Below are 23,286 nucleotides of genomic sequence, written 5' to 3'. Positions count from 1 at the left end.
GGAGGGTGACTTCGGATCTCATGGGGTCCGTGCACCCTCTGGTTCGGGGGCTACAGCCTGGGCGAGGGGCCAGTGAGGTCACTCTGCAGGCTTTTCCCTCTGTACTGGGTGATGCCAGGGACATGAAGTAGTTCACAAACCAGGTCCCTGCCCTTGAGAAGCTTCCCTTCTCATGGGAGAGACTGAGGACTCGCTCTCATGGGACACACTTAAACTTCACTAAGAGGTAGGTAGAGTCTGGCAAACGTAAGAGATCAAGGGGGAGCTCTGAAGGCTGAGGTATGAAGATGGGCAAGTGTGCAGCCCACTGGGCCCAAAGCCAGGAGTCCAGCGTGATGGGTGGTAGGCAGCGGCCAGGGCACAGGGCGCCTTCCCACACTACTGCGGGCCTGTTCACTCTGTGTTCCTATTCTCATCTTACAGGTAAGGCACCGAGGCCCAGAGAGTCAGCATCTTGCCCAGCTGGGGTCACCCAGAAAGCCAGTGATGGGGCCACACCTCAAACTGCATGTACTAATACATTCTATTGACCCCAGTGGTGGGGGGGGGGTAGTCATTTTTAGCACAGAAGTGACAAAATCAAGGTGTTTCTGAAGTTACTTCATGCCCTCAGCACTTGCTGGGTGACCTCAGGCTGGTTTTTTTAGCCTCTCTGACCTCTATTTCCCCACCCTCTGGCAAATGAGAGTTGAGTGAGCTAGTAACATGAAAAGTGCTTGGCCTTGTGTGTGGCACATAGCAAGTACTCTAGGATCGTCACTCATTAGTGGCAAGGATTAAATGAGAGATGTGCACAAGCACGTTTCAGGCACTCAGAAAGCAGGAGCTATTTTTATTAGTATTAGAAAGCTGGGCTGGAGGCAAGGAGGACCCCTGGAACCCAGGCAGCACGTCAAGGAGCCAGAGATCAGGCAGGGGGCAGTAAGAAAGGAGAGGAGGGTCTCTGTCTCAAGGCAACCCAATGGGAGGGAGAAGGGAAAGAATCCAACTGCACGTGAGACAGGGGCTAGAGCCCTCCGGTGCTTTAGGAAAGTGAGGGAGCATGATGCCATGTCAGCAGCAGAAATGGCGGCTCCTCAGATTGATGCTTGTGGGGGGTTCTAGGTACAGGCTCTAAACTGTCAAAATGACACTCAAAATGACAAATATTTGGGATCATCTGTATCAAACTAAATAAATAAATAAAAGAAGGGGCGCCTGGGTGGCTCAGTCGGTTAAGCATCCGACTTCGGCTCAGGTCATGATCTCACAGTCTGTGGGTTCAAGCCCTGCGTCGGGCTCTGTGATGACAGCTCGGACCCTGGATCCTGCTTTGGATTCTGTGTCTCCCTCTCTCTGCTCCTCCCGTTTGCACTCTGTTTCTCTCTCTCTCTCTCTCTCCCTCTCCCTCAAAAATAAACATAAAAAATTTCTTTTAAAAAACAAAGAAAGAAAAACCCCGCCAGCTTTAGCTTTCCCTAGGTCAGCATAGCTTCTACACTGAGATAGGAGGAATTTCCGTAGAGAAACCGGGTGCTGCCAGGGGAGCACCAGTGAACAATCGAGCGGATAAGTGCCCTGGCCTGTCACCAAACAGCACCCGGGCTCGAGGTCTTAAAGATGCTTGCCCCTTGTTCTGTACTCAGTCGCGTCCCTCCCAAATTCCCACATTGAAATCCTAACCCCCAGTGGGATGGTCTTCGGAGACAGGGCCTTTGGGGAGGTCAGTGAGGTTAAATGAGGCTGTAAGGGTGAGGCCCTACTCCGATATGATTGGCGCCCTTAGAGAACGAAGAGCCTGCAAACAGAGGAAAGGCCGTGTGAGGAAGGCAGCCGTGTGCAAGCCAAGGACGGAGGCCCGAGGGGAAAGCATGATCTCAACTTCCAGCCTCTGCCACTGTGAGAAATACATTTCTGTTGTTTTAGCGCCCCTGGCTGTGGTGTTTTGTCAGGGCAGCCCAAGCTGACTGACACACTCCTGGAAATCAGAAGCCTCAGTAATACCAGTGAGGGCCACAGGGATGCTACGTGCTGGGAAAAAAATGGCTCCGTGTGGGAAGACTAAGCATCCTGCTATTTAGTAACATCTCTCGCCTGAAGCTTTCACTGGACAGTAAACTCTGCTGAGGAGCTCTCGGCTTCTTTTGCCAAGCACCCCACCAGTGTCTGGCACACAGCAGATGCTTAATAAGTGACCAACAGAAGAATGAACTGCAAACAGGCCATTGGGCTAGGTTTTATAATCTCTGATCTGTGAAGCCGGCCTCAGCCAGCATGCCCAGGCAGGGAGGTGCAGGCCCTGGGGCGGAGCTACGGGAACAGCGGCCTGCCCGGGGCTGACCTCTGCCTGTCAGAGGTCACAAACCAGAGGGCACAGAGACACCGCTGTGACCCCAGGAGGCAGATTACAGCCTAATATGCACTCTGATAGACCTGTCTGCAAGTGGACATCACCGGAAACGAGCTGGCAGTGAATGAAGGTCACCTGGGCAGGAGGGCTCCATGAGGTACAGCTTCCTGGGGAGGCCATGGGCCCGGGCAGAGGAACCCCTCCCTCTTGTAATCCAGGCTTGACACTACAGTGCGTACAAGCCCCGGGCTGGGTTTTCCATCCCCATCCCTCCCATGAATCCTCCTCTTCTGAAATTACCAATTCTCATGAGAAGCCACCTCAGCTTCTGCAGTGGGGAAACACACCTCAAGAGAACCTCTCTGTCTCTCATGAGGCACTGCAACGCAGGAGGTTCAAGGCCTAGACCGGGCAGCCACCACTGGGCTACTGGGGTCTGGCTGGTCTCTGGCCCTCCTGTGCCTCAGTTTCCCTGCGTAACCCACAACCAGGCTGACTAGGTGAAGTCCCTGCACAGAAGGCAGCTGACGGGTGAGGATGGAGCACATACCTGCTAGGGTGGGGGAAATGTAGGAGCCTCTCGCAGGCTGGGGGGTGGCCCCGGGGTGGTGGAGTGCCCGCAGGGAGGAAAAGGCCCTGGCGGCAGGTGGGGCCGGGGCCCTCTACAAGGTCCAGGTCCAGCAGGCTCTTCTCCGAGCCTGGGGTGCAGTGGCCGTAGCTCCCGTTCACTGTGCAAAGAAAGACAGGAAAAGGAGACAAGGTGAGTGGAGATGGCCTGCAGAGGGGTGCAGGGAGACGGCAGTCCCTGGGGCACAGCGTGGGACAGAGCACACTAATGTGGCCCCTGCTGCATCCGAGGCACTGAGGATTCCTTATTTAATGTCCATCAGCAGCAGCAGGATCAGGAATGAAGCCCCAATACTCAGATGTGTATGCCGACCTCCAGGAGCTGACGGACCCTGACCCAAGCACTGAGCCCTGACGACGTACCAACACCCCACTCGGTGCAGGGACAGTGGCGAACCAGGCCCACAAGCTCCTGCATCCTGAACATAACCGTCTACAACCCTCACGCTGGTCACCAAGCGCTCACATGACAAGGTGCACAGACACGTGCACCCGGGGCTGGCGGGCTGGGGCTGTGCACTCGATGGGCCAGGTGAGCGGCACTGACGTCTCTATGCCCTGGAGAAGATGGTTGCTTGCTTGTTCTTGTTCTCACCAAAGCTCAGTCTACATCATTTCCCACATTGCACCGTGCCACAGCTCTTCACAGCTCTATATCCTCCACGGTTCTTTGACAGCCTAACTGTCGCAGGCCCCACCTCGCCTGGCTACTGGGCTTTTATGAAGACTAATTGAGGGAGAAGATGTGAAAACCCTGAAAAAAAAAAAATTGTACGAAGTGTAACAAAACTGTGAGGCACAGTTGGTAGAAGCTACTTCCTCTCTTCGGGCCTCAGCGTTCTCTTCTACAGAGTGAGGAGGGTTAATCTGGAAGCTGTCTCTCAGTCTTTCTGTCCTGTCACCAGACAGTCATAACCCTAAAGAGGAAAAGACGTGGCCTTTGGGGCCTGATGGACCTCAGTGTGAGTCCCGACCGCCCCCACCCAAGCGTGTGCCTTGGACACATCCCTCCCCGAGGCTGACCCTCAGCTCCCTGGTGTAAAATGAAGGCAGGTGCTCCAGCTCTCCAGAGATGCCATGAGGTTTTGAGAGCTGAGGTGCAAAGCCCCCAGCACAGTGCTGGCACCTGGTAGGTGTGCTCCAGGAATGGAGATTGTTCTTGTCAAACAGCACTCTGAAAAGCATGAAGTGTCCTACAGATGTGATAAAGCAGTATTTTTTTTATATCTGTTTTATCTACTTTTGAGAGAGAGAGACAGAGGATGGGCAAGGGTGGGGTAGAGAGAGAGGGAGACACGGAACCCGAAGACAGGATCCAGGCTTTGAACTGTCAGCACAGAGCCCAACGCGGGGCTTGAACTCGTGAGCTGTGAGATCATGACCTGAGCCGAAGTCAGACGCTTAACCGACTGAGCCACCCAGGCGCCCCTGTGATAAAGCATTATTAACAGGCCCAGGTACTGTCGGGTACTGTCAACTTGGAGCAAGAGAAGCCGTTAAGATGAGCAGACAGTTGCCCCCAGGTCCTGAATTTAGCGGCCGAGGCTGAGGGTGAGGAGAACACAGTGGAAGCAGGACACGCAGGCGCTGGGCGCGGGCCGTGGTCTACAGCACTGTCTCCGTGGAGCCCCCACACTGCTCTCCTAGGGGGGTCTGAGTACCACCAGCCCCACTGTGCAGAGGAAGCAGAGGCTCAGGGAGCTTCTGTCCCTTGCCCGAGATCACACAGCTAGTAAGAATCTGGGCTGGATCTCTGGCTCAAGCCTGTCGGACCCAAACCCCAATTCGGAATCACTATGTGATAAAAAGTGGTCTCCTGGACAAAACTCCAACCCCATCCTCAAGGAGCCACCTCACCCAACCCTAATCCCAACCCAACCTGAAGCCCCAGGAGGCTGGAGACTCAGTGCTAAGTCGCTGCGTGCCTGCAGCTCTGACAGGTTCCAGGCACCCAGGCACCCACCGAGCACACAGCGGTTTGCAGCCGGGAGCAAAGTGCACCCAGGGCAGAGGAGGGGCCCAGTGAGCCTCTGCACTCCGGGCACAGGTGAGCCTGCCCGAGAGGGCACGTGGGAAGACTTGCTCAGAAGTGCCCGTCACCTTCCCTGGGCTCACGCCTGCTGCGAGGAACGCTCACTCCCGCCAGCTCTGGCTGCTGCTGGGCCAGCCCCTCACAAGCTTATTTTTTAATAACTTGGTTGGTTTTTAATTAAAAAGAAATCCCTGGTAACAAATGTGAATGGCCTGAGTTAATGAGAGCAGGCTGCCGCTCGTTTTGCTCTGGCTCTGCTTGGCGGTCTCTCCCTTTTCCAAATCGTTTTTGCATGCTATTTTATTGTCCCATTGAGGCAGACCCTGGGCCCGGGCCTCAGAAAACTGTGGATAACTTTATGACCATTAATAGCATTTGGAGCAAAGAGAGCTTAATCATCACACCCTGGCTGTTTTGCCAGGGTCTTTCTCCCAGAGTCTTTGGGGCGGGGAGGTGGTTCTGAGCTTCCTCTAAAAACCCACCAGACCCCTGGGGCCCCTGGGTTGCTTACCCTCCCTTCACTTAAGGAGGACGAGTGCAGCGATTGAAGGTGGACCCCCAGAAAGGTACCGGGGAGTCCAGTATTTGTCAAGCCCTTCCGCGGCACTGGGCACAGGGATCCCTTCAAGTGTCCATCCCTGCATGGCAGGTTTGTTCAAACCATTTTTCAGGTGAGGAAAACTGAGGCTTGGGGAGATTAAGTGCCTCTGACCAGGCTCAGGGGTCTGTGAGAGATGGGGCCACAATTCAAACCCAGATCTCTCAGACTTCAAAGCTTAAGTTCGGTCCTGCTGCCTGTCAGCCAATGGATGAACAACTGGGGACCCCCAAACAAGGGTCCCCACCTTTGATTCTAATGAAGATCGTGTTAGGGGTCTGGGGGGAAGTCAAAGTACAACCATCACAATGGCTCCTGAACTTTAGTCTTTGTGACATCTCTACCAGATGGATAGTACTACTCCAACTACAGACAAGCACATGAAGGCTCAGAGAGATCTAGTGGTTTACCCAAGGTCACACAGGGAGTAAAGGGTAGATGCAAACTCATCACCTGAATGGGAAAAAACAGTTATTACCCGACAAATAATTAAGGCCCATTGGCTTTTTCTCCACTGGATATAATAAGATGTCTTCCTACAATAAATAAACAAACCAGCTCTTGGAGGGAGGAAAGAAGGAGCCCCTCAGGTCACCATTTGGCACTGTTTAGGGCTCCAAGCCCTCCAAGCCCTTGTCTTGTGAGACGCATTTATCCACAGCACCCTGGATAAATGCATCAGCCTCCCTAACTTGCAGAGGAATGTGGACACCAGAGCTGGCACAGTCAGGGCCCAAACCCAGGTCTCCCAAAGCCCGTGCCAGACCCTTCCCTGGGCCACCAGCTTTCTCAAAGGCTGGAAGTTAAACTAGAGGCTATAACGTGTGTCCCGGAGATGCTGTTACCACTGCCCACCAAGGGTCCAAGTCAGCCAGGAGACCTCCCACTGGCCTCTGCCTACTGGCATCTTGCTTCTCTGTCCCTAAAGACACCCCAAGGACCACCTCTGCTCACCCTCCATCTTCAGAGAGCAAGGATGGAGCACTTCCTGCACAGGCAGGGGAATGAGAAGGGCACATTGGCCTTGCTGCCCTGAGGCAGGCTGGGGGTGGAGAGGTACCCAGGAAGGGGCTGTGCCACTTGAGCTAAGAGCAGATCCTGGACCTGGCTTCCATGGAAACGAAGATTCACTGGAGACTCGGAGGGTGAGGAAGTCCTATGTTAACTTTTACAAGTCAGTGAGAAATTCTGGAATGTTAGGGCTGGAACTCTTATTTTTAATTATTATCTAATTAATAATAGATGAAGAAACTGAGGCCAGAGAAGGAAAGGACCTGCCTTGGTCACACAGCAAATCCACAGTACAGCCTGGGGGCACCCCCGAGACTAGGTAAGGGTTTGGTTTAGTCTCCTCTTTAAGGCTCTATTTTCTCATCTGTAAAATGATGCTAATAGCTACTCACAAAGTTGTGAGGACGGTCACCCGAGATTTTGGACACAACGCCTTTGGCGTGGTGCCTAGCTCACAGCACTTGAAAAGAGAAATGACGATGGAACGATAATGGTTTTCTTCTCCTATTTACCAACGCGCAAGGCAAGGCCCCTGTATTCTATCCCGACTTTCAGGTCTGGACAACCCTGAGGCCAGACTCAGGGCAAGTCCCCAAGGCTCAGGGGTCACCAAATGCAGGACCGAGCAGCCTGGATGAGGTCACAGCCAGCAAATCTCAAGCAAATGACTCCAGTTACACACCAGAGAGTTTTGCAAATTACCGTAATGACTTGGCTATAAAGTGGTACCACATATAAGGTGACTCCCCACAAGAATTTTAATTTATGCTCAGACCTGCCAAGTCTGCATGAGAAGAACAATGATGCATTCAGCATCACCTCCTTGCCATCCCAGGAGCAGCCAGCAGCTGGGTCAGGGAGGCCTGCACAATGGTTGTTCCTTGCTCACCAACGAGCAGGTTTTTAGTGTCCACCAGATGCCAGGCTGGCGATTGGGCACCACACTTTATAGGAAACATTTCGCAGCCATCACCGATGAGCTCTACTACAACCTCCAAGAGTTTGCTGGGCAGGCTCAGGGGGGCAAGCAATTTGCCTAAGCTCACACAGCCAGCACAGCACTCAGACTTAGACTGACTCTTCTGATTCAGCTCTCTAGTCTAGCAAACATGTTTAATCTAACAAATGTTTCTGATAAAGGGCAAAGCAGGAAATGTCGTAGGTTTTGCAGGCCATGGAGTCTCTGCCACAACTACTCAGCAGTGAAAAACAGCCACAGACAATATGTAAACGAATGAATGGGGCTGTGTTTCAATAAAATTTTATCTAGAAAAACAGTTCATTGATTGTGCGGCTGTCATCTGCCAACTCCTGAGCTCATGCAGCAGTTAGAGACAAGGTTTTGCAGTTAGAAAGACAGAGATTCAAAATCCAAAACCACCATACCTTCTGGCATCTGTAAAATGGGGAGATTTTTAGAGGGAGGAATTGATGACGTGAAACCCCTGTAAAATACTGAATACAGGGCTGGCCCCTCACAGGCATTCAATAAATGAAGTGCCTTCAGCCTGTCTGGGGGGCCCTCACAGCCTGGGCTCAGCCCTCCACCTGGGCGATACCTTGTACTCCCATGGTGCTTTGCTGCTATGCTGCACACATCCTCGCCCCACCAGTGGGCCCTCAGAGCTTGGGAGTAGTACGTCTCCTTCTGGAACCTTCCTTGCCCTCCAAGCTCCCCTACCTCAGGTCACAGCAGCCTCTGTGAACAGCTACCATTCAGGGTGCACTTTATGCACACCCAGGGCATGCCAAATACTTGAAATATTTTATTTCTCAATCTCCACAACGTCACCACAAAATCAAGATTATACCACTCTGAACTACCACAGCGATACTTTTTTAAGTGGAGTTAGACCCCCTACCTCCTCCCACAAGAGTATAAAGTCCTTCGGGACAAGAGTTGGGGAGCCCCAGAGCTGCTGAATGTCAGTGCATCCTGAGACATGCTTTTGTCCAACTTAGTTCTTGTATAGAAAACAGGGACCCAGACAAGGGACAGGCTTACCCTAGTCACACAGTAAGCAGGCTCTTTAGGCACCAGGGTCCCCTTGGGGATATCCCTCCATTCCTAGCATGTGGCTGGACCCGCAGAAGGTCCCTGTAAACACTGGGAAGGTGGGTGGCTGTAAGGACTGTGCCAGATGAGTTTTCAGGCCTACCATAGGCCAGACACTGTGACTTGCCTTTGTGACACACCCACCCAGGTTGAAGCCCTGGCTCTACCATTAATTACCTGGCTATTTGATCCTAGAGGAGCGAACTCACCCTTCCAAGCCCGTTTCCTCATATGTAAAATAGGGATAAGAACCCCAGCTCCAGAGAAAGGCTGTGAGGAATAAATGAGTTAGTGTATTTAGAGGCATGGTGTCTGCAGCACCTCAGAAAAGGTCCCTCTGTTTTGCTTTCTTGATGGGCTGAGGAGACACAGTCATCACCTTCTGGGGTGACCTGTGTCTCGAGGAACCAAAGTGCATGCCCTCTGGTTATGAGCACTAACAGCAAAGAAGGGCAACTTCAGGCTACTGGGGTCTTGAGTCTGAGCCCCGGTTCTGCAGGCTGGGTCGGTGTAGAGCAGGGCCCTGGCCCCTCCCTGAGCCATAGCTTTCCCCTCTGAGTAGTGGGAGTGCCGGGCCAGGGCAGGAGGAACAGAAGCAATCCTACAGAGTGGGAGATAAGAGGCTCGGCCTTACAGGCCCAGGAAGGGCAAGAGGTTCCCTCAGGACACACAGTGGAAGCAGAGCCTGCACTGCCACCCTGTAGGACCCCTCTGGGCTCACCAGGCTGCACGGTCCCCTCCCTCTCCCCACCAAACCCAAAGGGCTGGCAAACAGCAGGAGGTAGGGGCTTCTGAAAGAGGAGAAGCAGGAAGGCAGACAGCCAGAGTCGTTCGCCTGCCCACAGACCAGGTGGGATGGGCTAGCCAAGGCCCACTCCCCCTCCTGGGTGCATTCACAGCCATCACGGGGCTTGTATCCTTGTCAGGGCTTCTGTTGCTACAGTGCCTAATGCTCAAGGCCTCACAAGGGGCTTATGGCTGCCCATCATCTCTTATCCCACATCCCCACACCCTATAAACTCCTCCCTTAGAGTGAAGCTAGATTCACGAGGACTGAGGCTAGCAAACCTGAGAAGTGTCCAGCTCTTTCCATGCCAGAATTACGAATACCATTTTCCAGAGCAAGAGTAACTGACTTGTCCAAGGTCACGCAGCTGGCAGAGGGTACAGTCAGGGGACGCAAGCCCAGCTCTCTTGGACTTGGAGGGTAGGATTGGCCTGACGTTGTTCCTCGTCATGAAGGGACTTCGAGACAATGCAGCGATTGCTTTCCCAGCATATCAGTCTGCTTGGGCTGCCATGACAAATCACCACAGTCTGCTGGCTTCAACCATACACGTTTATTTTCCTCACAGTTCTGGAAGCAGGAAGTCTAAGATCAAGATTCCTGCTGATTCATGCTCTCTGGTGAGAGCTCTCTCCCTGGCTTCTAGATGGCAGTCTTCACACTATGCCTTCCATAAGGCCTTTCCTCAGTATATGCAGAGAGAGAAGAGAGAGAGGGGAGGAGAAGGGGAGGGGAAGATAGGGAGGGAGAGAGTGAATGCACACAACCTCTGGTATCTCTTCTTATAAGGACACTAATGACCTTATGACCTCATTTAACCTTAATTACTTCCTTAGAGGCCCCATCTCCAATTACAGTCATATGGGGGGTTAGGCCTTCAACATGTGGACTGGAGAAGCACAAATACCCAGTCCATAATACATAAAATAGTACTCATTCCTTGACAGGGTCCCACATTTCCTGTATCTATGGGGCTTGAGAAGGAGACTCAGTAGAGATGGCATGTGGGGTGCAGATTCTGGGTCCTAACTGACCAGGTTTGAATTCTGGTTTTTCCATTTACTAGCTGTGACCTTGTCCAAGTCAAACTACTTAACATCTCTGGGTCTGTTTATGAAGTTGAAATGGGTTCCCATACCACACGTAAAGTGCCTACAAGAGTACACCCAGCACACAGTAGACACTATGTAGCTGTTTGCTCTCACTGTTGTTCTTGTTAACCCCACTTTGGAGGGGGCTGTGGAAGCCTGAGCCAATCAGCATGACCTCTTGCCAGCCACAGTGTCACCGTGATTGGCTCAGAGATGGGCACATAACGCAACTTGGTTTAACTAGAGTCCTTCTGGTTGACTCGAGAACTTCTGTTTGACAACTGGGGAAGAGCTGCCTCTCCTCCCCTCCATGCAGGTGAGGAGGCATGAGGCCCTGACAGCTAGGGGGAACCACTTGTCACCCCAAGGGAAGTTGGTTGGAAAGCAACAGCAATAAATCAAGAGGCACTAAGTCACAGCATTGGTGGCACTAAGAACCTTTTGTGTGAAGAGTAAAGTTCTTATACTATTTTAAGCCTATCTCAAATGGGTTTTCTGTTACTTAAAACAAAAAGCATCCTTATTGGTACGATATTCTTCTAGAAAATAATTCTTATCTACTGTGACAATTTTTGTAGTTGAGGAGTTCATTTATGCCATTTACATTTAATGTAACTAACTTATATTTGGCTTTAAACCTACAATCCTACTACTGGTGTTTTATTTGTCCCATATATTCTATATTCTCTATAGAGAATTTAGAATTCTCTATATTCTTTTATTCTCTTTTCTTGCATTCTTTCAGATCAAAGATTTTTTTTTTATCATATCACTTTCTGTCTCTATTAGCTTGCTAAACACACATTCTTTTATCATTAGTGGTTTTCTAGCAATTATAGTATCCATCGTCATGCAATAAGCATGACTTATTGCATGCAGTCTAATACAGACTACTATATTTACTACCTCCTGAAAAGTGCAAGAACCTCAGGACTCTACACACACACACACACACACACACACACACACACACTTTCTTTCTCTTGCTCTCTCACTGGGTGTTCTTGCTGTGTATTTTAATTCTACATATATTTTTAAACCTCACCAGACATTATCGATGTTTTATATAGTCTATATTTATTCAAATGTTTTTCCTTTCTACTGATTCCATACAGGAGTCATTTTCCTTCCACACGAAGATATTTAAAAAATTGTTAAGTCTGCTGGCAAAGAATTCTCTCAACTTCTGTTTGTCTAAAAATATTCCTTCTTCACCTTTACTTCTGAGTTATATTTTTGCTAAGTACAGAATTCTAGGTTGGCAGTCACCTTCTTTCAGTACATTGCAGATTCATTCCACTGTCTTCTGGATTTCATCATTTTTATTGAAAAACCATCTTTAAGTCTTTCAAGATACATTGCCCCCTCATCCCTATTTTTAAACATTTTTTTCATGTTTACTTCTCAACAGTTTGACTATAACTAATATGTGCCTAGATGTGATTTTCTTTTATTTTAGGCTTATTTATTTATTTTGAGAGAGTGAGTGGGGGAGGGGCAGAGAGACAGGAGAGAGAGAATCCCAAGCAGGCTCTGCACTCTCATCATGGAGCTTGATGTGGGGCTCCAACTCACAAACAGTGAGATCTTTACCTGTGCCAAAATCAAGGGTTGGATGCTTAACCGACCGAGCCACGCTGGCACCCCTAGATGTGATTTTCTTTGCATTTATTCTACTTGTGGTTCATAGGGCTTCTTAAATATGTGGCTTGATGTCTTCTGTCAGTTTTGGTAAATTGCAGGCCATTATCACTGTGGATATTACTTCTGCCCATTGTCTTTCCTCTACATTTCTGGGGAAACTATGTATGTGAGACATTTTCATCATGTTCTATAAACCTCTTATGCTCTTTTCTGTGATTTCCATCCTTTTTAAACTCATGATTCAGTCTAGATATTGTCTACTAATTTATTTTCCAATTCATTAATCTTCCCTTTAGCTGTATCTAATCTATTAAATCTACCTTTGAGTTCTTAAGTTTATTGTATCTTTTATTTTTCCATTTCATTGATTTTTATAGCTTTCAGCTATCTGTTGAAATTCTCCATTTGGTAATCTATATTCTCAAACATATTTATCACAGTTATTTTAAATGCTATGTCTGATAACCCCCAAATATGGACTACCTGTGAATCTGTTTTTACCATGATTTTGCCCTTCTTGTTCCTGCTTCCTTGTATCCCTGATGATTTCTGACTGAATTCCAATGTTGTGTATGAAATTTGTACAGGCCTCAGATGATGTTACCTTCATAAGAGAAAATTTTCTTTTGTTTCTTTTTTTAAAAAAATGTTTATTTATTGAGAGAGAGAGAGAGAGAGAGAGAGAGAGAGAGAGTCTGTGTGTCTGTGTGAGCCAGTGGAGGGACAGAGAGAGAAAGTTGAGAGAATCCTAAGCAGCTTCCACACTGTCACAAAGCCTGATGTGGGGCTCAGTCTCATGAATCATGAGACCATGACCTGAGCCCAAATCAAGAGTTGGACACTTAACCAATTGAGAACCCAGGCGCCCCTCTTTTGCTTCTTCTAAGTAGGTAAAAGAGGAGAAGATCATCTTTATCCACTTTAGGCTTTAGCTGCTTTAAAGCTGGGTTTAAGGCTTTGTAAGACTTGCTCTATGTCTTGCTCATCCTTTCTCTTGGGATGCTGTCCTTCAGGGACCCGAATTAAAAGCTTGGGAGGCCAGGGCTCCTCCTCCTTGGTTGACACTAAACTTCAGTATCTGTCTTCCTAGAACTTGAGGCTGTTGAAAGCTCTGCTTAGCTTCTCAACTTCTCAGCTGCCATTCTTTGTTGATTCCAAGCCACTTAGCCTGTGCCACTTAAGAAGCAACAAATATTTTGAAAGGAAAAGCAACACACTGAACATTAGGCTTGCATTTCACCACTTCCTGTCTCCATGGAATCTTGGCCTTTCCAGAGTTGCCTATCTTGGTAACCCTAAACTCCAGTTTTTGTAATGCCTTACTCCAGCAAAGTAAGGCCGTAGAAAGCTGTTCAGCTCGCTCTTAGTCCTACACTATTTGTAAATTGGCAAATACCTGAAAGGAAAAAGTGGTACAGAGTGTCAAATCCGCATCAGTGCATTTCTTTTCTCTTTAGAATGTTGGTTTCTCAAGCCTGGGATGTCATACTAGTCCTTTGATGTCTTCAAACAGTTGTGTTTTATATTTTATACAAGCTTATTTGGTACAGCCAAATGTAAAAAGCCTCTTCCAGCAGATAATTTTAATGACTGTCTAGCATTCCATCATATGGTTGTACATACTTTATTTAACCCATACTTTGCTGGGATTAAGACTGTTTAGAAAAGTTTAAAGCTAGAAACCATCATGTAATGAATGTCCTTATAGACCTGTCTTCATGTCCATCCATATTTACAGCCTTAAGATAAATTCCTAGATATGGGATGGCTGAGTCAAAAGACATGCAAAATTTTAAGAATTTGGCTACCTGCAGTTCAAATTGCTCTCCAAAAGGTTTATGAATATATCATTTTATGCCATCAGCAGTACAGGAAAATACCGGTTTCCCTGTCCCCTCGCCACTCTGGGTATTCTTGTTAAAACAAACACATAAAGAAACAAATCTCTTAATTTACCAGTTCAGGGTCATTTATAAAAGAAAAGAGTAGGAGACAGCCTTTATATCTAATAACAGAAGAATGATTAGGTAAACTATAGTATGGTTCTTCAGAAATTTCATGTGGCCTTTAAATATGATACAGTACAATCCCATCATAATGCTATAGTGTGGTCCAAAAACTATAACTAATTGAAAGTACAGTATTATGTTATTACATAATTTAAAAAATTACAGTTTTGGTGGTTTTCCAGTTAATAGGTGGGAAAAAAAGTTCTTACTTATTAGATATGTTAGAAATAGCCCATTTATCACAAAAAACACAGTACACAAAGCACTGAGAAAGTCTCAGCTGGTTATGAGGCAGGCAGTGCCTAAGACCAGCATGCCTTGCAAGCCCCAGAGAAATGAGCAATCTCATGGCCCCATTTATGAAAAGAATGGACGGAGGGCAGAGGCAATGGCCAATCATATTTTATATGAATTTGCCTCATCACAAGGCATCTTAACATAGGTTTTGCTTGATTTAATAATGGCTTTTATTATAAGGGAAATATTTATGAGAATTATATTGAATGGAAAGGACAGGATTCAAAATTCCATTGACATGAAAACAACCTGGGTTGTTAAAAAAAATGCAAAATCACTTCTAATATCAAATGCAAAACACACATCAAATGCTATTAATTCTTTCACCCACTTAACATATGTACACTGAATGCCTAGTGTCAGGACCAGGCACCAGAAATACAGTGCTCTAGGTACCAGTCACCAGGAAGGCAGGGATGAATGAGAAAGATAAATCTCTACTCTCACAGTGTTTTCATTCTGCTAAGAGAGAAGACAATTTCAAAAGTAAAAACACAAATATAATCCTATAATATCGGGGAGAGAGAAATGCTGTGAATTAAAATAAGGGAAAGAAGCTAGAAAGTGCAGACATGGGAATGGTCAGGACAAGTCTCTTGAGGGGTCTGCACAGAGACTTGAGGAAAGGGAAGGAAGGAGCCAGGTAGAACCAGGGAGAAGAGCATTCCCACAGAGAGAGCAGCAAATACAAAGGCCCTGAGGCAGGAGTGTTCTCCAGAGTAGGAACACAAGAAGTCCAGGTGTGGCTGTAGCCCATGGAGCAGGGGTGAAAGGGACAAGCGATGAGGACGCTGGACCTGACTGGCAGGGTCTTGGGAAGGTGAAGATGTGGGTTTTACCCTGATGTAGCGGGAAGCATCGGAGGGGGAGGACAGGAGCAACCAGACCTCACCCACAGTGTGGGATCACGTCTGAGTTTTGTGTTGAGAGCAGACCTTAGAAGGAAAATAATAGGTGATGCAGAGAGAGCGGTGGCTTCATTATAGGAATGTTTCCCAAACTTGTCATTCCTCTTGGGGGTGAGGAACTGTCCCAGCTGCTGACTCTAACAGGGTTTGCACTTGTGATGTAATGACTATGCATCTGACAAAACTCATGGAACCGTTTACACCCAACAGAATGTGGATTTTACCTTATATGAATTTTAAAATATTTTTTTGAAAATCTCTGTATTACACATTTCAAAAAATTTTCTATTATTTTAATAATAAAAATCTGTGCCCAAACCCATCCTTGAGTATAGACCGAAGATGGAACTGGACTAAAACCGCTGTTCCCTAACGTGTCGCAGACCATCCTCCGGCGCACCCCGCCCTCCCAGCCCACTAGCAGCACTTCCGGGGCAGGGTCTTTGTGAGCATGCGCACACAACAGCCTGGGGGACCTCCGGGTACCCTTCCTCTCTGTGGCTTACAGAAGAGGACAGCCCTCAAGGACACAGGTACGTTCACATGAGGTAAGGCAGCTGAAGTAAGAGACACGCTGCCCAGCGCATCCTCAGGACTCAGGGCTTCCTCTCCTCCAGAGGAGCCTCTGTCATCCCCCTGCTGTCTCACAGCCTTCTGGCCCGCCCTCCTTCCCTCCCTCTCCTCTTCCTCCCCCCTCCCCCCCGCCCCCTCCCTGCTCCATCCTTGGGAAAGGCTGCACCCACACCGGGTGTAAATGGCAGCCAGTGCCCCCCAGGAGTGACCGAGATTCCAGGCTGAGTGGGGAGAGAGCCCCAGGGCTGGCTGAAGAAAGCACTGTGCATTCAGCATATGTAAGTATCCTGGGGGAAGGGCGGGCTAATAAATTCTGATATCTCTTAAAATTCTCGGTTTCTACACTTCCTCATGCTGAGCCATCAAGATTCCAAAATTTAAAATGAGAAACTTCCATGCATCTGGGATTCTAAAACTCCACAGTCCTCTCCTTCTGAGATGTTGTGTTTTTAGAAAGCTAAGCATTTCAATTACTACGGTTCTAAGATTCTGTGATGTCACAGCTGAGACATGAGGAGCTTCTCTGGTTCTGAGACTGTAAAATCCTAGCCGTATCTAATCACAAGTCCTGCCACTACCTAGAGTGTCCTGAGCCCACGCAAGCCCCTGCCTGGCCCGAATCATCAGGGGGCAAAAGCAGGATCACCGAGAACCATTTTTTTATCCAAGCTCCAAACAGCTCAAGAGTCACGGATGACAAGAAATTCAGAGGAAATGACTGCCGAATCTATAAAAACTTCCCAAAGACAAACATATTCCATCTGTCTTTTTTTTCCCCCAGTAACTACAGGACCATGAATATTTATGTGAGGCATATATTTATTATTTCATGCTTGGCTTAAAAAAAATTCTTTCTCTTTATTTTTTTTATTTTTTTATATCTTTTTAATTTTTTTTAATGTTTTTTATTTATTTCTAGGAGAGAGAGAGAGAGACAGCTTGAGCAGGGGAGGGTCAGAGAGAGAGGGAGTGACAGACTCTGAAACAGGCTCCAGGCTCTGAGCTGGCAGTCAGCACAGAGCCCGACGCGGGGCTCGAACCCACGAACTGCGAGATCATGAGCTAAGCAAAAGTCAGACGCTTAACCGACTAAGCCACCCAGGTGCCCCAAATTCTTTCCCTTTAAATCAGGCTAATTAACTCCTATGCTCACGCTGGCTCTCCCCCCTTACTGATGAAACATTCCCCCAAAGTGCTCAAAAGTGTATGAAACAAGAAGGAAGACGTAACAATAAGAAATGTCCAGCTCTAGGCAGCTGGGTAGGTGTGGGAAGGATGGGAGAGGCCACCACCTGAAAATCTCCTTCCTCCCTCTGGGGTCTCTTTGGGAAGGATCAGCTGTTTTGACTGAGAAAATACCACCACCTCAGGAAGACACCTCGACCTCCAGGAAAGGGTGCATCTTGGGATGCAGCACAGAGCAGGCAGAGGGAACCTTTCCTCATCTCTCAGAGAGAACCAGGGTTTTAGACTCTGTGGAAAAGATGCTTTGTTCCATAGTACAGCCGGAAAAGCCTGGCAAAGCCTACTGAAGAAGTCACAGAAGTTGCTTTGGCTTCTGAAAAAAAATTCCCGACTTTGGGACCCCATATCTGAAACCACATAGCTCTCAGGGCCTCTCCTCCAGGAAGCCCTCCCAGACTAGCCCAATCCCACAGGCCTTTCTGCTCTCCTCCTCTGCCCTCCCTGAGGAACTACAGCCAGTGTTCTAGGCTGCACCTTCACCCACAGGCCCAAGGGGCATCACCACAACAGGGACTTTCCAGGGTGGAGGTTCTACCCCGTGGAGCATGCTGAAAATCATCGGGGGAACTACTGTTGGTCACAATGACTGGAAGTCACTGTCCTTTAGTGGGGAGGAGCCAGGGCTGGGCCACCAGGAGGGTCAGCTCTCCACTAACTTTTGGACATCTTTCCAGATACTTAAAAGAACTATAAATGAGCAACCTGGCCATCGATGCTGAGAACACAGCCCCATTTTACATATAAACAATTTTTTTACGGTTTTAACATACACTGAATTTTCCAGGAATGGAACTACCATGTAAATTGAGGAAAGACTGGCTTATGTTTTGTTTGGAACTTGACCAGGAGTTGTTCCCTATTTCAGAAAATCACGTCACCCTCGGTCCCTCAGCCTGTGATGTCTGTGTGTCTAGCTGGCAGGTTCAGGGATGCGGCACGCAGGTGCAGGCAGCTGACGACTTCACCCCATCTCCTGGCGCGGCTGTGCCTCCGCTTGGGCAGGGATGGGCATGTTACTTAGGAGTTCCTTCCCCATCATTTCTTTTTTATAATACAATTCAAACATTACATGGAATTAAAAAATATTATGGTGTGGACGGGTTACATTATCTGTGAATTTCATTTTAGGAGAGTAAAGGAGGCAGGACAAAAAGGGCCTTGTTAGAAAAAGGAAGCGCTGATGTGAACCACTGACCACAGCCAAATCCTCATTTTTCAGATGGGGAAAGCGAGGTCTCCTCCACAGTCACACAATAAGGGGAGCACCAGAGAGCCATGTGTCTGGCTCTACAGTGGTCAGACACACAGAGGGCGGGCCCAAGTCTTGAGGTCTTTGAATCCCATGGTGTCTCTGGATTCAGCCCCATCCAGAGCCCTGAGCCCGCCCTCAAGAAGGCAGGCACATGGTTCCCATGTGGGTTCCCGGGGAAGGGGTCTGGGGACACAATGTGGGGTCTACCACACTGACTCTGGAAAGCCCCCGGAGAGGCTGGCCACAGAGGGGGCTCCAGCCCAGCACTGGCTGACCAACAGCAGCTGGGGGGCTGAGACCTTGAGACCGAGCTCACCTCCCCACTCCTTTCCTCCCCCACCCCAAACCTTCCCCGTTCTCCTGCAATGTTCCCCACCTCAGCTCTCTCCTCTCCCTCAGTCCCCCATTCCCGCACTTAAACACTCTCTGTCTCTGCCTCAGTTCACATCACCAGCATCTTCCACCTGGACCACAGCCTCCCCTCTTCCCTGAATGCAACCCCTGGCCTCCCCAGAAGCCAGGTGGTCTTTCCAAAGCACCAAACTCTGACCATTCTCCCCCTGCTCCTAACCCTGCACGGCCCCCACAACCCACCAGATAGCTTCTGGATGCCTAAGCCAGGAAGACAAGATGGAGGACCTTATGTTCGCCCCAGCCCCTCTCCTGCCGTTCCCAGCATGCTCCCTGCTGCAGCTGCGGCCAGCTGCTCACAGACCTGCCCTGTTCTTTGTTCCTCTGAGTCCCTGCCATTCTCTGCACCATGCATGCCCTCTGTGCCACCCCCCACTACCACCCTGGCCTTGGGTCCCCATCAGAGCTCCCAGTGCGCCATGTAGTGTGGCTCAGGTAGAAATTTGAAGAACAAATGCGAAGTGAACACATCCATGAATGAGGCCTTGAATGACTCGTGAACCCCTCTGCCAGGAAAGACATCTAGAAAGATAAGAGAGACAAGAAGCCTTTTCTCTAGAATTCAGCCCCTGGGGGTGGGCCAGCCAAGTGGTGGTGGTCTCCACTCCAGCCATTACAGCTTTACTGACTGAAACCCACAGACTCCTCTGGGAGGCGGGGGATGGAAACGCAACGAACGTTTCTACCACCGTGTCTGAGGGCCTGGGAAGCAGCACCTAGCAGTGTTTTCATTCCAAACAGCAGCAGGCCTCTGTGAGGTGGCAGAGGTGTGGGTGGACGTAGCCCTGGCCCAGCCTGGGCTCTGCTCTGAGCTGCACCGGTCGGACTTGGCAGGCTGCAAGGAAGACGTTTCTGGGAAGCGCAGCTGATGAGGGACAGCCCATTCAAGGATGCTCGTGGCTGCTGTGACAGCAGAAAAGTCTGCCTGCGAGGTCACATTTCACCTCTGTGGGGAGGGAGGCCAGTTCTCACCAAAAATAAACAAGTTAATGCTGTATTTTGGTCCAGTGGCCCTCACGTTCAGTGCTGACCCCATTTCTCACACTTTAGGTCAAGACTCTGAGGAGAGGCCCTCTGGGCAGAGAAGCAGAGCTTGGCATTTGAGGCCTCCCTGAAGACTCACTGCATGTCTTGGGCAGCTCCCAGCCCCTGGGCCCGTTTCCTTTCCTATAAAATAAAGGAAGTGTACTGGAGGTGTCCCTAAATGTTCATGCTCTTTCTAGACCCAGAGAGCCATACTGAATTCCCTGTCAAAAGGCTTCATGACCCAGAGGAGTGGCTGGTCTCAGGCCCCAGCATCCCCCACCCCAACCCAGGCCCTAGCACTTGGGGTTCCTCCCTACCTGCTAGGCCTGCCGCTTCCCAAAGGAACCCACGGCTTTTTCTGGAGTACACTGAGAACAGCACCTATCCGTCTTTTCCTCTCTTGCCCCCCACATTCCTTTTTAAAAAATTTTTTAATACTTTACTTACTTTTGAGAGAGAGGCAGAGCATGAGCAGGAGAGGGGCAGGGAAAGAGAGGGAGACACAGAATCTGAAATAGGGCCAGGCTCTGAACAGTCAGCACAGAGCCCGATGCAGGGCTAAAACCCACGCACCATGAGATCATGACCTGAGCCGAAGTCGGACGCTTAACCGACTGAGAGCTGCCCCACATTCCTACTCTGAGCCAGGTCTGGGTACCGGACACTGAGATGAGCCAGGCACTGGTGATGCCCTCAGGTGCCTGCAGTCAGTGTTGAGTGACACAGACCGTTAAATAGAAAAGGACACGAGGATGGATCAGTGCCAGTATCAGAGCCCCCCACCCCCAGGATGAGGCAGTATACCTGTCTTCCCTCCTCCTTTCTCCAGTGTGGCCATGTCCTCCTGACCCTGCCTTGTGACTGGCTGCTCCCAGGCATGCTGGGAGTCCCTCTCCTGAGCCCCTACTGTGTGACATAAGTTATGTCTGTACCTGGTAGGGCTGAACACTATGCTAAAGGGTTCACAGGAGCCTCTCAGTAGTCTTGATAGATAGATCAGTTAGCCCATTTTACAGGTGAGGAAACCAAGGCCCAGAAAGGTGAAATGACTTTTCCTAGGTAACACACCTAGAACCAAGTCGACCTGGGACTTGATTCTAGACTTGGAATAACCCCTTAGCAGGGGTTATAGTGATCATCCCCTGCCCCACCCACAGGGCAGCCCACAGGCCCAGGGAGGCCATTCCCAGGGGGACCACACACACACACACACACACACACACACACACACACACACACACACGTCCTAAGAAGCATTCCCTCAGTCATTCTGATGTAAGCTGTCTAAAATTTCTGTTAGAAAGATAATCTAATCTCAGCCCCCGATTTTATAGAAAAGAGAGACTGAGGCCCACAGAGAGCAAGCCACTGAGGCTTGTTCAAGTTCACGCAGATGGTGGCCACGCCAGGATCAGACTCAGTTCCCTGGTGTCCCCATGAGGCACTCTCTCCATGGTGCCTCACTTCTACCTCTTAAAGGCAGCTGGAGGGGTTAACACTCTCCTTAGCCTCCTGGAATAGATGAGGTATTTATAGGAGCAACTTGGTTTACGAGTGTATCTCAAAGATTCTCCCATTAGCTCTGCAAGGCAGAGGTCATTATTAACCCTACTGGAGAGATGAGGAAACTAAGTCTGGGAGGCAATGAGGAGATCTGGGAAACTAAGTCTGGGATCTGGGAGATCTGGGAGATCCTACCTGGGGTCGAACCCAGGCTCCTTCCAGGATGCTGGGCTGCTAGGCTGCTGGCCTCGACCATACAGCACCTCAAGGTAACTGATGGCCTAGATGGTCTCCCTGGGCCTCAACGAAGTCTATGGCTAGCACTGACCTGTGCCTGTGATGCCAGCTCAGTGCCCCGGCATCATGTCTCCAGGCCAGCCCTGACATTGTAGGGTACCATCTTAACGCAGGGGTCTGGGTAGAGAATTGGGGGGGGGCAGAAATGGGCGGGAGGGCCTGGGCTCAGGACATGAGTTCCCCAAAGTCCTCCTGCTTCTTCCTCACCCTGCCTGCTGCCAGGTTTTGCCGAGTGAGCTGTGGCAGCTCACTGCCAAGCACGGGGACCCTGTCAGCGGGCCGGCCATGAATGAGTGCAGTGTTTGGGAGCAGAGTCAACAAGATGGATGTTGTTTCGTTCCGGCTCCGTGCACGGTAAACATTCTGTGGCAGACGCAGCGCCAGGTGGCTCGCTGGCTCACACCCGGCAGCTGGACCAGCCTGCAAAGGCCCATTAACGTGGACATAAACAAGGAGGGCTGGGGGACGGAAAGCGGGGAGGCCTCTGGGGTCTGTCCCACTTTCAGAGGCAACACAAAGGAGCAGAGATCCAGGAGCCAGGCTGGAGGTGGAGGTGGCAGAGTGAGGAGGAATGAGGTTCTAATCCTAGCTCTGATGCTGATCCACTGTGTGACCTTCCACAAATCTCACACCTTATCCAGGCCTCGGTTTCCTCATCTGGAGAAACAGGAAAGGGCTTCACTGTCAGGCTGCCATGAGCCCACGGAAATTCTTTCTGAATGAGCTGACTGCACCAGCAATGGCTGGAAAACAAGGACTGCATCTGATCCATTCTGACCAAGCGGTTAACAGCATGGGCCTTAGAGACAACGTGCCAGGTCTGGAATCCCACCTTTGCCACTCATCTGCCAGTGTGGTCATGGCCAGGTACCCTAAATTCTCTGAACCTCCCCCTTCCTTAACTGTAAAATGCAGACGATCATGCTTGTTGCACAGGTTTGCTGTGAGGGTCAGATACCACAGGCAAGCAGCCCAGGGCCCAGCACACAGTCAATAAAAGGTCACTCTCATTCTGTTATTATTTGTGGCTCCTAAATCTCCTGGAGGAGGGTCTCAGGAGGAAGCCCTGGCCAAGGCTGGGGGATGGCCAGGTCTTTGGGGATTCTCTCCTCCTGATCTAAGATGATCTTTGGATCCTGGACCAAGCACTCAGCCTACCAGGCGCCCATGTGGGCCTCACAGCCTGGCCCCAGACATCAAGCCCCAGGCCCATGTGGGAGGCAGTCCAACTTGACGAACATCACTTCTCTAAGAGCCAGTTGGCCAAAAATCAACATGTCAAATGACCAATTCATCAAAAGCCAATTAACCACAAATCACTTCGCCAAATGGCAATATTCCCAAATTACCCAAACAGTTACCCAAAACTTGTTTATTTTAACCATTTATAAAGATGACGATTTGTGTTGGAGGAGACGGTTTTAGTATTAGTAAGTTTTCATCCTGTGTTTAGAGCAGCTTTAGAAAGTTATCAAGTTAGTCAAAATCAAAGATCATATATTGATTTAATCTTCTTATTTAGTATGTATTCAGTTTATTTCATTATCAGAAATCAAATATCATTGTTTCATACAGGAAATCTTAAAGTTA

General features: G+C 49.4%; 1 protein-coding gene across 2 annotated transcripts in view; it reads right to left on the bottom strand.

Moving 5' to 3' along the window:
- Nucleotides 1-23,286, bottom strand: part of GLIS1 (GLIS family zinc finger 1) — a 224,200-nt gene that overhangs the window by 85,532 nt on the left and 115,382 nt on the right. The window contains exon 2 of one of the 2 annotated variants that reach the window (XM_039238780.1): nt 2,880-3,057. In XM_039238780.1, the coding sequence (XP_039094711.1) occupies nt 2,880-3,057 (178 nt within the window). Of the gene's footprint in view, nt 1-2,879; nt 3,058-23,286 lie in introns of those variants that run through there. The other variant, XM_039238789.1, reaches the window with a different exon arrangement.

Source organism: Hyaena hyaena, unplaced genomic scaffold (genome assembly GCF_003009895.1).
Source record: "Hyaena hyaena isolate Hyena2069 unplaced genomic scaffold, ASM300989v1 scaffold_5, whole genome shotgun sequence".
Lineage (NCBI taxonomy): Eukaryota > Metazoa > Chordata > Mammalia > Carnivora > Hyaenidae > Hyaena > Hyaena hyaena.
Note: the sequence above shows the minus strand (reverse complement) of the source record. Positions and strands in the feature narration are given on the sequence as shown.